The 15,052-nt window shown below is 39.8% G+C and overlaps 2 protein-coding genes across 2 annotated transcripts; both read right to left on the bottom strand.

Moving 5' to 3' along the window:
- Nucleotides 1–3,355: 3,355 nt before the first annotated feature.
- Nucleotides 3,356–5,365, bottom strand: si:ch211-215i13.3 (brain and acute leukemia cytoplasmic protein). The gene is made up of 3 exons (XM_041053818.1): nucleotides 5,169–5,365; nucleotides 4,764–4,888; nucleotides 3,356–3,828 (listed from the first exon to the last, which is right to left on the bottom strand). The coding sequence occupies exons 1-3, from the start codon at nucleotides 5,305–5,307 to the stop codon at nucleotides 3,703–3,705; spliced, it is 390 nt and encodes a 129-aa protein (XP_040909752.1). The 5' UTR covers nucleotides 5,308–5,365; the 3' UTR covers nucleotides 3,356–3,702.
- An 841-nt stretch (nucleotides 5,366–6,206) lies between these two features.
- Nucleotides 6,207–12,897, bottom strand: atp6v1c1b (ATPase H+ transporting V1 subunit C1b). The gene is made up of 13 exons (XM_041054180.1): nucleotides 12,758–12,897; nucleotides 11,683–11,863; nucleotides 11,503–11,570; nucleotides 11,206–11,291; nucleotides 10,905–10,999; nucleotides 10,691–10,782; nucleotides 10,323–10,421; nucleotides 10,019–10,087; nucleotides 8,534–8,626; nucleotides 7,971–8,064; nucleotides 7,525–7,622; nucleotides 7,231–7,354; nucleotides 6,207–7,121 (listed from the first exon to the last, which is right to left on the bottom strand). The coding sequence occupies exons 2-13, from the start codon at nucleotides 11,812–11,814 to the stop codon at nucleotides 7,023–7,025; spliced, it is 1,149 nt and encodes a 382-aa protein (XP_040910114.1). The 5' UTR covers nucleotides 11,815–11,863; nucleotides 12,758–12,897; the 3' UTR covers nucleotides 6,207–7,022.
- Between the last annotated feature and the right edge of the window lie 2,155 nt (nucleotides 12,898–15,052).

Below are 15,052 nucleotides of genomic sequence, written 5' to 3'. Positions count from 1 at the left end.
TGACAGAGCGCTCCGCGTGGTCTCAGTGCCCGCCGGTTAGCTTGCTCGTTACGGAAAGAGGAAATGGTCTTTTCATACTTGTGCCAAAAAACTTCCGCCATCAGGTGTGTGGCCATTTAAAAATAATAAGTTTTTAGAAATACGAAGACATGCGGAGAGATTTTTCTCTCTGGTTCATTATAATCCCTATCTTAAACTGTAATTTTTTCCCCAATAATTTTTTTAGATTTAAAAATCTGAATTTTGTGTAGGCTCAGCCCTATTGCCAACTAGCTTGTTAGCAATTATTATTAGGGCCCGAGCACCGAGTGGTGCGAAGGCCCTATTGTTTTTGTAGTGTTTATTATTATTATTATTATTATTATTATTATTATTATTATTATTATTATTATTATTATTATTCCTCCCAAACAACTGCATTTTTCAACCCCTTCCCATGCTCTAAAACGCCTGAAATTTTGCACACTCATCAGGTCTGGTGAAAAATTTGATATTTTGTGGTCGTTGTAAATGGGGGGGGCAAAATGGCTCCGCAGCGCCCCCTTGAAATTTTCAAAACCCCCCTCCCATTGGGCTTAGTTTGTCATAGGTGCATGAAAATTGGTACACATGTTGATCATACCGAGACACACCAAAAAGTCTCTTGACACCATGACCTCAACCCAACAGGAAGTCCGCCATTGTGGTCGGAAGTTGGCGATTTTGGCGAATTACACCATTGGTATGCGGACGAACTCGTGCTAGGGGTTTCACCTGATCCACTTCATATTTGGTGGACTTCACCTCAAGACCATGATGATCAAAAGTTATCACAGAGTTTTCTCTAAGTTAAAGGGCGTGGCCTCTGTGGCCCGCCAAAGTTTGGTGGCGTTTGGTGAATTTTCCATGACATTTTGAATGGCTCTCACGTCCACATACTTACACTTTACTTTCTCGTGGCGTCCCCTGCTGGTAACAGGAAATGACCTATTTTTACTCTGAAGTGTACTGCTCCTTAATAGTTGACACCATCGGCTTGGTTTCTGCTCTACAACCTTCCCAACTACTTGGTGAAGCTACATTATAAAGGCCGTGAAGCTGGGTGCAATGGCATCTGTGTGGCGGCGCGGCAACTGACGATCCCTCGCCGTGAAATTACGTTTGGATTTGTAATGACCTTAACCACCTCCTATGATCCTAAAAATTCATACACACGTTCTTGGGGGCTGGTCCTAGACTCTGATGGGGTTTTTGTAATTGGGCGGGGCAAAGTGGCTCAACTGCGCCCCCTTGAAAATTTAAAATACCCCTCTCCATATGGGTTTTTTTGGAGTATGAAGATGAAAATCGGTACACATAAAGAACACTTCCAGACGCACAAAAAAGTCTCTTGACACCATGACCTCAACCCAGCAGGAAGTCGACCATTTTGTTTTTGGCGGCCAAATTTCACTGCTTTCCACCACTGGTATGCGGATGAACTCGTGCTAGGGATTTCACCCGATCAACTTCATATCTGGTGGACCTCACCTCAAGACCATGATGATCAAAAGTTATAAGAGACTTTTCTCTAAGTTAAAGGGCGTGGCCTCTGTGGCTCGCCAAATTTCGATGGCGTTTGGTGAATTTGCCATGACATTTTGAATGGCTCTCACATCCACATACTTTATCCAAACATCGTCAAACTTCATGAGCATGATGAGGGCTCTGCCCTGAACGCCTCCATATGTCAAACTCCCGCCTTACTCGTGGCGCCCCCTGCTGGTAACAGGAAATAACCTGTTTGTACTATGACGTGTACTGGGGAGAAGAGGAGAGGGCATAGGAGGACTCTGGTACTCTTGGCTGCGCCGGCTGCGACTCCCGCGGGTTGCAAGGGGTGCGAGGGCCCGTCATCGCTGCTTGCAGCTTTAATTATTGTTTATTTTCATAAAAATAGTGCTTTATCTGTTGTCTTACCTCTTAGTTTGTTTCTTGTGCTGTTGTAAATTGTGTTTTCCCCTCCAGGAATCAATGAAATCTTATTTTACCTGACTATGCTTTGTAGATGTAGGTTTTAGGCTTACAAAAGATAAAACTGTTTTATCAGTGTTAATGATTAATCTACCAGCCATAGTATAACAGTACATAAGCATAATAGGCATAATAAATAGCCCATTTTTACTTTTTAAACTTTAACTGGTCAAACTACACTATATGCACTTTTATATGCATAGAAACATCAACAAACTGCTAAAAAAAAAAAAAAAACATAGGATAGGGATATTGGTCTATTGAGTCCTTCCTATAGCTAATGAGAAATGACTGCACATATCACTTTTTTGTGGGTTTCATAACTTAAGAAGCTGACAATTTTAATAGAAGAAAAAAAGTGGCAGATGTTCAATTTTGAAGTTTGTTTTCCATCAAAAAACGAAGTTGGCCTGTGCACATTTCACCCTTATCATTTCAGTGAATCATCATCATCATCAAAAAAAAACCTCTCAGCAAGCAACAGTTACAGTTATCACAAGCATCAAATGTTAAATCAGACTCTGAATTTACTGACAAGATATGTCCAACAGATTGCCTTTCAATTACTCTCCAGCAGCGCTCCAAACATCCTCTATTAAATCAATAGTTTTTTTTAAGTGGTTGTTGTTGTTGTCAATAATAAGCCTCTTGAGGTTCCCAATTAGTAAAACCCCCAGCGGGTCAACAACGCCACCTGCTGGTTGTCAATCTCATTATCTTCATGATCCATCCTTAACTGCTCTCTGAATCTACTTTTTGCTTCAGTTTTTCTATTTTCGTGTGTACTTGACAGGCGACATGTTTTATTTCAAACAACTTGCTTTTGGTTCTGTTTGGCAAGAGACTTTTGTCACCAATGCTGAATCAATTTGTGATTTAATTATACATGCAGATCAGTGTAAAGCCTCACAGATGACACAATTTTACAACACACTGTCGGGAATAATAAAGTGTAAACTCAACATAAAAGAAGATGTATAACAGCTGGAAAACACAATACTGAGCAAAGTTAAAAAATAAACTCTCAAAGTGAACACAGGAGCAGTTCAAATCGAAAGGAATTGTAGGCACATGCGGGTGTGTTTGTTTCTTTATCTTGCAAAGGCTGGAAAAGACAGTCTTCAGCCTTCGAGCTTCAGTTCTCCAAATCTCAGCTTCTAAACAGCACTTCAGGTTCTCTTTAAATGAAATTCATTTACAGCATTGACCGCAGTTAAACAGCATCATCATTGGTTCCCACACTATTGTTTTTCATCCACAGCAAAAGGAAAACACTTGCACAAAGAACTGAAGCAAATTCTTTAGGAAGGCCCCACACAGAAAACATCTGATGTGCAGATTGTGATTATCATGTGCATATGGGATGGCCTGTTCTTGTTTTCTTAAAATTGGCTTAACACAGTGACACATTCCCTGACCGGCACCATAAGCATGGGAGAAAAGCATGGTGGAGAGTGTGGACACTGTTTGCGACCCACTCCCTGCTTCACACATGCAGTTGCAATGGCACAACGAAGATGCAGCATCCAGAGGTCTTTGGATGGAGACATATGCAGGTGCTTATGTTGTAAATCACTGAGATCAGCAGCCAAAATCTTGCAAAGTCACTAGCAAACATCATCCACACACTTCTGTAAATCACCATCCCGTCTTCTGGTGAACTGCTCCCAGCTTCGGCCATCTTCCTCCTCACAGAGTCTCGGCTTTTCTTCATCTCTCATCACACACAGTGCCAGGTTCAGCGTCTCCACTACTATTGACATTGCCAGACGGCCCATCCTTAGACAAAGCGTTGGCCTCCTTCGACGCCCTCCTTTTGGAGTCGCGAGTGGTTTGCTGTGAAAAGATGTAAGATTTTGAAGGTCACGTCATTTAAATGTCACCACACTGGACAGAGAGCGAGTGGGCGAAGATGGCCAGCTGAGACCTGAGTCACTGAAGCACTGCCCAAAAGTGGAAGGTTAAATAAATAAAACACAACAGTATGCAATTTGTTAGGTCAGAGGCATCTTTTTTTTTTTCAGATCGCTTTGAATTCTTAAATTACTTTTGTAAAGGACAAAAACATTTGTAAAATGAATCCTCAATAACAGACCCCAAACAGAATCTAAGATATGTTGAATAAGTATCCATCCAGTGTTATCTGAGTCTTTCTATCTCCTGTACCTTAGATCTAAAACCCATATGTCTGCATCCTGGGAGCAGATAACAGTGTCTGCACTCAGTTTCTTTTGTGCAGTTGGCTCTCAAGATAAAATAAACACAGACAAACAGATGGATGGAAGAATCTGTTAGGCCACGTTTCTAAGAATCTAGAATATTTTTATGCAAATTATTCTCAATGTTCACTGTTTGTACTTGCAGCTTCAGAAGTTTGGCAAAAATTATCTTTGAAAAAGACATCCAAGCATAGATACTGAAGCTTTGCAGGAATATTATTAGACTGGATGTACTGTACATATTCTCTATCCATCAATACACGCACATAAAACCACCTCTGTTAACTGTCAACTTGTGTATGTCCATATTTGTGTCTGCCTCTAAAACTGACCTGTAAAGGCAAACTCCTGACAAAAGCCTCTGACAACTGGAGTCAGATTCCTCATAAAGTTGATTCTGATTCTGCAGAGCAACCTGTCACCAGAGACTTTCTGAGACTGAAGTAATGTAAGAGGACAGGTACACCATGTCTCACATCCTGTGTGTCAGAGACTGTTCCTGTTCATTTTTAGCAGGCAGACATGCCAGTGCCCGCTGCCAGTGACACCTACATCACTCAAGGAGCGTCTGGGTCTCCTCTGGTGGTTGGAGCCGGTGGTGGTGAGGGCCTGTTTCCCACACTGAGTGCCTGTGTTCACCATCCTCTTCTCTCTCAGACTGGACTCCAGAGCTTTACCTTTGGACAACAGTGGAAGACGCAGGTTATCACTTGAAACTTGAAACACAACCACACTCTTGTCCTGGCTTTGTTCAGCATTAAGACAACAATAGAGATGGCACAAAACTGCTATGTCAGGGAGTTGTCAGCTGGGTAGCTGTGTTTTGAATGGTTGGTTTAGCCATCTACATTGTTTTATCATATTTGAGAGAATGAATTTTGAGTGTTATGTGGTCTATGGTACATGCAATGAAGGATCTTTCGTCTTCCAGTTAAAATAAACAACGGAGGCTCTTACTGTTTGCTACTGGTAGAGGGGTCTCCACGTCCGTATTGGTAAGCCACGTCGATTCCGTCTCCCTGGTCCAGCTTTCATGATACCTCGGCTCGATGATCGCGTCCGCCCGACTCCCTCCACAACCCATCGGGAAAATCATCCAGGGCAGGTGTAGCTGCAGCTGACGCGGCCTAAACACTGGTCTCACAGCAGCTGCAGCATCCTCCCCGGATCTCTACTGCTGCTCTGTCCGTGTTTCCGTATCCATCATCAGTCGCTGCTGCTGCTGTTGCTGCCGCTGGTAGTGGTGGTGGTGATGGTTGATAACGCTCTCCACAGACAACAGCTGAGCAGCATGAACACACACCGGAGCTATCTGCGTCATCCAGGGAGGGAGGTGGGGGGTGGGGGCATCCAAGTCTGACCGCTGATAGGCTGTGGAGGGGATAATCAACTCCATCCTCTGTCAGTATCATCACTATCACCACCACCACCACCATCATCATCATCATCGCCACCACACAGATATGCATTAATATTGTCTTTATGTGCTTTATTAATTTCTTAAGATTAAAAAATAGTCACAAAGACTCAAAAGAGCGACACAAAAAGTCTCACCACTTTCTAACAAGGCATTCTTAAAAGGAAAAAAAAATAGTTAATGGTTACTAATGACTATATTAATTGTAAATAAATAACCAATAAATGCTTAACTAAGAACAGGTTTGGATTGCCATGTTGTGAAAAACCCCTTTGGCAGATGTTCATCTTGGTGATAATGAAGTTATAAATATTGGCCATGAGTTACAAATACATATAGGCAAAAGATAAGGTGAAAAATACATATAGAGGCAATTAACAAACAAAACGTGACCACATTTTGTTTGTTAATTTCCAGAACCTCAGTGCATAATCACAATGATTTGTATATATAACTAAATGCTTTACAGTAAACATATAATCAAGAAAACAATTTAAACTTATACTGTGTTTGTTTTATGCAGGAAAACAAATATAAAAAGGAAAGAGAGCTGAAGCCAAGTATCTTTCACATAGAGCATTTATTTTCACATTTATTTTAAATATGTAGTTCAATTTTCAGTTTTACTGACAATACAGTATTTGCACATAGACCTATCATAATTATTTTTAAAATGTTTAATATACAGAAATCAAAGGAGCATACAAGCAGCAAACATATTGCTTCTTTATACTGTAAAATGACCAGTTTCAGCATTTCACAGGATTATATATTGAGTAAGGGAAACAATGGTCTACGTCTACTTGTAAACAGACATTCCTTACATGGAACTAAAAACACATCACCTTCAAAAACTGGAAAAAAAAAACACATTCACTGATTTTAGAGTCTTAAATAAATACTATATATAACATACATTTATATTTCTCTCCATTTTCTCCATATCTGTGCCGTTCATGTTACTTTAAATTAAGAAGGATGAGGGGAAAAAAAAACAACAGTAAAAATGCAGCATTTTACACGTCCTTTGATGCCATGAGGGAATGTCAACAGTTTTGGTGGGTGAACACTGTGAAGCAGTTCACTTCTACCGTTTGGTTCAAAGGGAAAGTGACAAGAGAGGAGAGGACCCATGTTCAAGTACATTAGAAGAGAAATTATGATTGGAGATCAGTTTACCTGTTATCCATCTGACCTTACTCACCACCAGCAATCAGCACTGTGATTCCTAATGACTTATTCTATATACACCCAGGAATGTGGCAGGAACATGAGAGGGGGCAAAGAGAATGAGAACACAAAAAAAAAGTGAGAAAAGAGGAAAAGGTAGTGGAGATAAATTAAAGCTTTTCAGAACACTACTGCACATGATGACGATGATGATGGCAACGTATCTAGACTTTGAAGTCCAGCAGGTTGCAGTCGATCTTGTAGTAAACATAGGGGTAGTACTCCTGCTGGCTCAAATTCAGACCTGGGATGTCCATGGAGGCCTGTGGGCACAAAGGAGAGACAGGAAGACAAATGTTACACACATAATTCTTGTTTGTATCGTTACAGTTACACAAACAAAAAAGATGTATGATGATGTATGAGACTCACATCAATGATCGCAGCGCTGCTGTCCAGATGTTTGTACAGGTCGTACAGCACCTCCCTCAGCTTCTTCATGTTCTTCTTGTTGGGCTGAAGCAGCATGGCCTGGAAGTTGACTGGCAGCCCATATCTATGAAACACAAGAACTCTGTCAGTGCTGGCCATCTTTACTTTTTCACAAGCATGACATGAAACAAATCTTACATTAACAGGATAGATGGATGGATGAATGGAATCGTGATAATAATTAGTGATAAACCTCACAAACTCACGAAAGCTGCTCAGTCTTAAATTTCTCACCTCAATACCGACTCCACAAACACACGCAGAGCTTTTATGTGAATCCACGCGATGAAGGCTTCACTGAAATTTACTTTCAGCCATCGTACCAAAGGCCCCTGCAAGTACAGCAACAGCACTTAAATCATTTTAACAAGCCTCTCAATTGGCTGAAACAGATGTCTAAAACCGCTTTATTAATCTGTAATTATTTAGGCAAACTTCATTGGCAAATGCAGTAACAATTTAGAAATTGAAATCGCTGCCGAAATGATAGCAATTTTAGATGTTAAACATAAAACATATCATCTGCAGCCAGATATCTGTGGAGCCTGGAGTTCTCAGCATCAAAACCCAGTCAATCCCCTCTCTGTAAATAGTGAGCTCCAGTAACTTCCTCCTTCCCTATCTGGACCCGAGAACGGTTTGTGAAAAAAATAAAAAAACAAATAAAACAGCAGCCGTACAAACTGTTTCTTCTTGTCAGTGGACAAACGTGTCATCTCTTCTTTGTCTGCCCTCATCTCCTCCTCATTGTACTGGAAATCACGCACTGTAAACCTAGGTCAGGACACACAGCAGAGAGCTGGCAATCAGCTGTCAGCAAACACACAGATGGTGCAGGAACATATGCGCACACACACACGCACGCACACACGCATTCAAGTGCACTCCTGAAAATAGGCTCCATACAAACACGTAGACACATATACATAAGCACACACAATGAGATCCCTCTGTTGTGCTAATTGGAGAGACTGTTGAGTGCTGACAAAATTGTGTTTATTATATGATCGCTGTCTTTTTTTAGAGCACAACAAGGCACTTCCTGTGTTGACACACAGGTAGCCTACTTCAATCATGAGCTATCGTTACTACTATTGACCTGTGGTTGCTCACATCATTCCTGGAAAACACCAGAAAGAAAAACAATCTGCAGTTCAAAATAAATATTCTGTCGAATGGCTAAAAGTAAAACATAAGTCCAAAGATAAATATATTTTTTGAAACTTGAAACTGAATCATTTACTTGTTTTCTCTGGCCTTGTGCTTGAAGTCGTCTACAGCCTTCCTGAAGAGAGTGACGCTGAACAGGCCACTGTCGTTGTCTTCGAACAGCAGCCTGGAGGAGAGGGCACAAGACGGCAGATCAACACGAGAGCTGGAACACACGGTGTATTTCCAACGGACACACATCAGCTGTATGTATTTGGTGTAGAAAACATACAGCTCAGGCTCTCTGGTCAAGCTTATTGAATATTTCATAAACCAACCCACAGTCTGACAACAAACCAAGAACTCAACCATCCAAAACAGCACAGATCCTATTAAAGGGTCATAAATGACTGGATAATGAGACAAATATAACACCTCACTCCAATTTGAACTCTCTGATTTTCTGCCATTCTCTTACAGGTCAAGAAACTTTGCGATTTGCCACCAGCACAAATTTGTATCTCATCAAAGTTGAACTCTTCTCTAAAACACTAAATTGAATTTACTTTGCCAAAACAAACAAACCCACTGATTGCACAGCTACCATAAATGAAGTGATTTCCTTTGATACACATTATGTCACCAGCTGTTTTGTTTTTTTCAGTACGAGTCCATAATGCAACACGTAAATTATCCTTCAGTGCCTTCCCACTAACAATGCAATCCCACTAACACTTTGCTCGTTACAATGATCACAAACCAACTGTGTACACTGGAACACAATTTCTAGAAATTATATAGAAAGTGTTTACACCTAAGAGTCGAGTCTGCATTTGGAAATTTGGACTTTTCTCAAATTTCTCTTGTGGATCATAGGAAGCTTCCTGTTTCCCAGTCATATGAACAGATATTGCACCATATCTGTTCTGGAAATACAGGTTGCTAGGTTACCACATCACACTGAGACGTGTCCATCCAAAAGCCAGAATATAACGTCTCAAATCATCTCGCCATGTTGGCAAAAGGTCAATTGCTTTCTACAGGTCAACCACATAACGTTTTCTATTCTAATATGACTCAATTGCTTTTTGCAGGTCAAGCATGAAATGTTTCCAGTTTTAATCAGAGTCAAGCACAAGGATACACCAACTGAAGAGGGGTGAGAAAGCGAGAAGAGGAGGCAAAACTGTCTGGTCTGAGGAAGTTGTTTAAAAAAAAAAAGAATTAAAAATGGTGACCAAAAGAGGGACACAAACTACAGTCTATGTTTTTTTCCATGCTTTTTTCTGTATCATTCTTAGTACAGATATTCGCTCAAACAGAAAACAGACAAACCCCTGCATATATCCTGGGGACACATTATATGAAAGAAAGATACAATAATAATGAATAGAAATTAGATAATGGAGATAATGGATTTACTGGATAGAACAGGAATGTGCTTTGTCTGTGGAAAACTGGATGTCAATAATGAAAATGACAACAAATAAATCACATAGAAAAACTGTCTTCTTCCTCTGACTGATCATTCATACATTTGACACAAAAAGACTGAAGTGACTCATCTAGTTATCCTTACTTAGTGGAGCGTGGTACGACCATTTCTGCCAGCGTTTCATACGTCTTCTGCCAGTCAGCATAGCTTACCCTGGGGGAGAGTTGGACAGGGAATGATAACAGCAGTGTATGTTATATTTGAATAAGAAATCTTAAGGTTGATACCAATACTGGTAACCTCAAACAAAAGAAAAAGCAGACACCAAGACATATGCATGACTTTTTCCAGGTCTAAAATATATTCAGTTTAACCCATTATTAAAGAGACTGGGAATAAACTTGAGTCAGCATATTCAATATATGGATACTGATGTAGGTGTACTTACTTTGGGACGACTACCAGCATGGTAATCAGGTACTCTGAGTCCAGTACAAAGTCCTCTTTCTTCACTATGTCAGCCAGACTCCTGGTCAACAAGCTCCCCCTAAAGGACAACATATGACAACACATAGGCAACTTGAGATAAGTCCTTTTAACAAAGCAACTATTTTGCTATAGACATTCCACAATACATAATACACCATACAGACAACTGCAGAGGTAATGTACAAATCTTCCCTAGTGGCACAGTGAAGTTAGAGATTATCCAAAGGAGGCTGCAAAATGTTTAATGTCTACATTTGGTATGAAGAACTAAAATTAATCAAAACTATGAGCTAATCATTGAAATTCTGTGTTTTCCCTGTTACTCACGCATTCTTCCTCTCCAGATTCTGCAGATTTCCCTTCAGATTGTTGTAGGCTGAAGCTCTGGCCTTCAGATCGTTGTCTATCTGAGTTGCTTGCTAGAAACCAACCAGGAGAGGGTGGCCGTTAGAGGTTAGTTCAGCATGGGGCTATTTAGATGTATAAATATATAAGATGAACATTATGTCTACAAGTGAACATATTGATTTTTTTAACACACCTTGGAGATAATCTCAGAGATGTTTTTCAGAGACTGTTTGATTGGATACTTAGCCATGTCCCACTGAAACCTGGTGATATAGGTGACCAGGTCAACTACAGAGAGTAAACAAAAAGATTAAAGCCATTAGCATTAATCACATCCACTCAAATAGGTTTCATATGCTATAATGATTGTATAGCTGCATACATAGTGACCTATCACTCAATTCTTTTAAGTCTTATCAACAACATCAACAGTGGCTAGCTAATGAGGATGTTTAGTGTCTGTGCATCAGTGTGAGTATGTTAACGGTGATTACCTCCATTAGCCAGCAGATTCTCTTGGACTTTGTCTCGACTGTCCTCCAGAACATCAGCCATGTACTGAGCGACCTTCTTCACCACACTGAAGCACAACATGAGGATGAGGAGAAGAGTCAGAGACCAACACACAGTCAGGATTGTACTAAAATGTGACATTTGTTCATCGCAAAACTTGAGCTCATGAGTCTCCTACAGACTGTTTGTGTTGAGCAATGATTTAATTAAAAATGTCTGTACACGTTTTAACTCAGAAACAACATGTACAGGTAGATCTCAGTAAATGCAAAGTTTACCTTTCCACAAAAGTGTCCAGTTTAGCCAGCTCATCCGACAGACCCACTAAGACGTCTAGTGTTCCGACCTGATTGAAACAGAACACAAAATTATAACAAACTACTCCACCATGGCCCCTTTGCTGTCCACACATGCATTTCCTACAGTGGCTGTAGCTACTGATGACTGCTGTGTTTAACCTTGAGGTCAGGGATGTTGAACTTGTTGTTGGTGGAGAGATTGTTGGTGCGTGATGTGGCGACCATCATCTTGTCCCAGGTCTGCTGGCATGTCTTCTCCCCCGGAGCGGAGATCAACCAGAATTCTGTCATGGCTGCTGGCAGGAAGTTTGTCCACCGGGTGTCTGATGTAAGGAAATCACTGGAGATATGGTAAGAGTAAAATCATTAATAAATCTCCATTGTGGCTTGGTCCATCATGCCTTTATACCATTAGGCCATTGGCCTTTGGATTAAGAGTTTTCAAGCACAACACATGATTAACCAACAGTACATCAAGTAGCAGAATTTGGCTTCACCTTAACAAGCTAAAACCAGCTAAAACATTAAATGTTAATGCATCAATAGTACTACTCCAACACAATAAAATACATTAGCATAAAACTTTGAAAGGAGTCATTCTACATTATGATCACTTTTACCTTGAACATTTATTAATATACTGCAGATAGGATAGTATTTTTGTTCTTTTCCTTAACTAGAATATGTAATTTTACAAGAAACTGAGTACATTTGATTAATAAAAGGATCTGAGTATTGTTCCCGGAAAAAAAAATACATATAATTGTAATTATCCCTGCATGAATCAGTCATTTTAAAGCCCTTTGTTCCTCTTTTGAGTTCTATTTTGCCTCAGATTCATGGACTTCCTCACATTTCCCAATGGTGACAGTGTGGTCACTGAGCTAAACAGAAGTAGCTGATTGCATCAGGAAAGGACAGCAGAGCAGAGATAGACATGTCTCCATGTCTGCTGAGTGACTGTCATATGATCAGGTCTTCGTGTTGTGGAAGACATGCTAAATACTAATCATTCTCTTCATTAAACAACAACAACAACAACAACATCGAATTATTAAGAACGTCTCGGGTTAGATTTGTAGATCCTCCTCAAATCAAAATCAGTGACAGACAACAAAATAAACCTGGCTCGTATATGGTTAAATTCAGTGTTAGCTTGCTGCTGACATGAGCTTGTTTGCACTGCAGCCTGACGCTGTCACGACATCGATCATCGGTGTATTTTTATACTTACCGATGTGTTTAACGGCTTCAGTGTTTGGTCCACGCGGTGTAATTCAGTCAAATAGTGGCAGTTTCCCATGCATAGCACATATAATAGCAGGTTTTCGCCTCAGAGGTCCTTCAACACACCATCTCACTCACAGTCAGCTGACCAGGAGAGAAGTGCTGCGCCTGCGCAGAAGCTGCTGCGCTCTGTGCTGCCTTCACGTGATCTGCCAGTCCTCGTGAGGTTCAGTGTCTGAATATAAAGCCAGGAACAGCATGTGTTTGTGTTGAGCAGTGATTTAATTAAAAATGTCTGTACACGTTACAATCTGTGTTTTTTTCTGTGTTTTTTTAAGAGTTCTAAAAGTAGTTAGCAAGCAAGCGGAGAACTAGAAAAAAGTAATGGATAAATGGTTAACATAGCTAAATGTAACTGACAAATAATCAAACTGCCTAAATGTTATGGATAAAAAGTGAGCTTAAAGTGAGTAAGTTAAAGTGAGTAAAAATGATGAATAAATGGCTGAAAGGTGCCTCTGCCACTCAGTGTTGTAGTAGTAGTATGTATTGGTGGGAGAAGAATCTAGTCTTTTTGATGTAAAAGTAACAATACCATACTGTATAAAGTCATGCATTCAAATAGGACTTAAGCAAAAGAAGAATGGCCCATTTTAGAATAATGTATATTACTCTGTTATAATTGCTGATGTTTAAATGTGTAAATCCCTTTAATGTTGCATCTGATAAAGGTAGAGATCATTTTAATTACTTTAAGTAGCTTGGAAATTCCCTATGGAGACCCATAAAGTTTTATTTAACGTGCAATAACACATCATGATTTGTTTGTTGATCATTTTTGGAGCAGAGAAAATCCATTTTATGGGACCCAATGTGTTTGATTAATATTGTTAAGATAGGTTTTACTACAGTCCATTGTTTGATAACGTGCTGTCCACTTGGTACAATTGTCAATAATTTCATCATATCCGACGGTTTTAAAGGCAGCATGAGTGTTGACAGCTCCGTCAGTGCCTCTCAACATTGACCTCCTCTGGTAAGATGTAACTACTACATTACTTAACAGGCACTGCCTTTGGGTGGCAGTCAGTGTCTACAAGTCAACAGCAGCTTTTAAGAGCACTGAGCTGTTCGTTGTGCACACATATATTCCTTTCTGCTAAGTGTCTCTGATTTTCTCAGCAATGACAAAACAAAAATAATACAGGATATTTTCCGTCTGGTCTGTCAATAAGCTGTTTATACCTTAGGTCTCACACGGTTACGTCCTCACCTTTGCGTCTGTGATTTTTACATGCCATTTTGACATACCACCATATATAATGGTATAAATAATAAAAGGAATGACATTGGTCTCACTGTAGTTTCTGGGACACAGAGCCATTCTTAATGTCATTAGTAACAAATGTGCTTTTCCTACTTTGACAGGTCAAAACATCGGCTGTGTCTGTGGTGAACAGACCAGGCATTTAACAGTTGAAAAATACTAGCCATTAACAGTCAGTGTTTTCAGAGAAGAGAGATTATGTAATGGACACACTGTTGCTAAATCCCCTCAAAAATATCTTTGGCATTTCTGCTCTGACATTTCTGATAATTCTTGTTACTTAATCCTCTGCCATATAAAGATACTGGCTGATCTGTTGAATTTGCCAAGCCACTCAGGCATCCTTAACACTTTGATAAGTTGTCTTGTTGAACTGTTCATAGTTTGGAAAATGTTTTAATTTTGGATTTATGGGTGTGATGGTGGTATCGAGAATTGATTATTTATGCTGTTGTTTGTTTATATCTGTTACTTCTGGCTGCAAATTGAATTTCCTTCCTGAGGACATTGAAGACATTTAACTAAACTCAGTGGAACTGAAACTCAAAATCTAATTTACTCCTGTCCTCATGGACCCTGATGTGAACCTTGAAGCATGTACTTTACATTTTTTTGCATTTTTGAAAGGAAACTGGGACAAACTAAACTAAAGGATTTTCACCAGTCTTGAATGCTATAATTGTGCAGTCATAATCAAAAACTCTGATATCTGTTAACATAAAATGGAAAGAATGCAAACATAATTCTGAAAAATGCAGTTTTAAAAATAGAAAGATGAAAACTGTCATTGTCATCTGCCTATTTTATGTGTTTATGTAATGTTGCTGCCCATTTATGGCTTGATTATTTACCTGATTGTCCCATTAGCCCCAAATACATTTAGAAGCCAGTTGTAAGAACCTGGAAATACCTTAATTCTCATAAATTAGAATTTCATGGCCCTATGTGATCAGCTATTCCTGTTGTAGGTACTTC

This window comes from Toxotes jaculatrix, chromosome 13 (genome assembly GCF_017976425.1).
Source record: "Toxotes jaculatrix isolate fToxJac2 chromosome 13, fToxJac2.pri, whole genome shotgun sequence".
Classification (NCBI taxonomy): domain Eukaryota; kingdom Metazoa; phylum Chordata; class Actinopteri; family Toxotidae; genus Toxotes; species Toxotes jaculatrix.
This window is presented reverse-complemented; position numbering and strand designations above follow the sequence as displayed.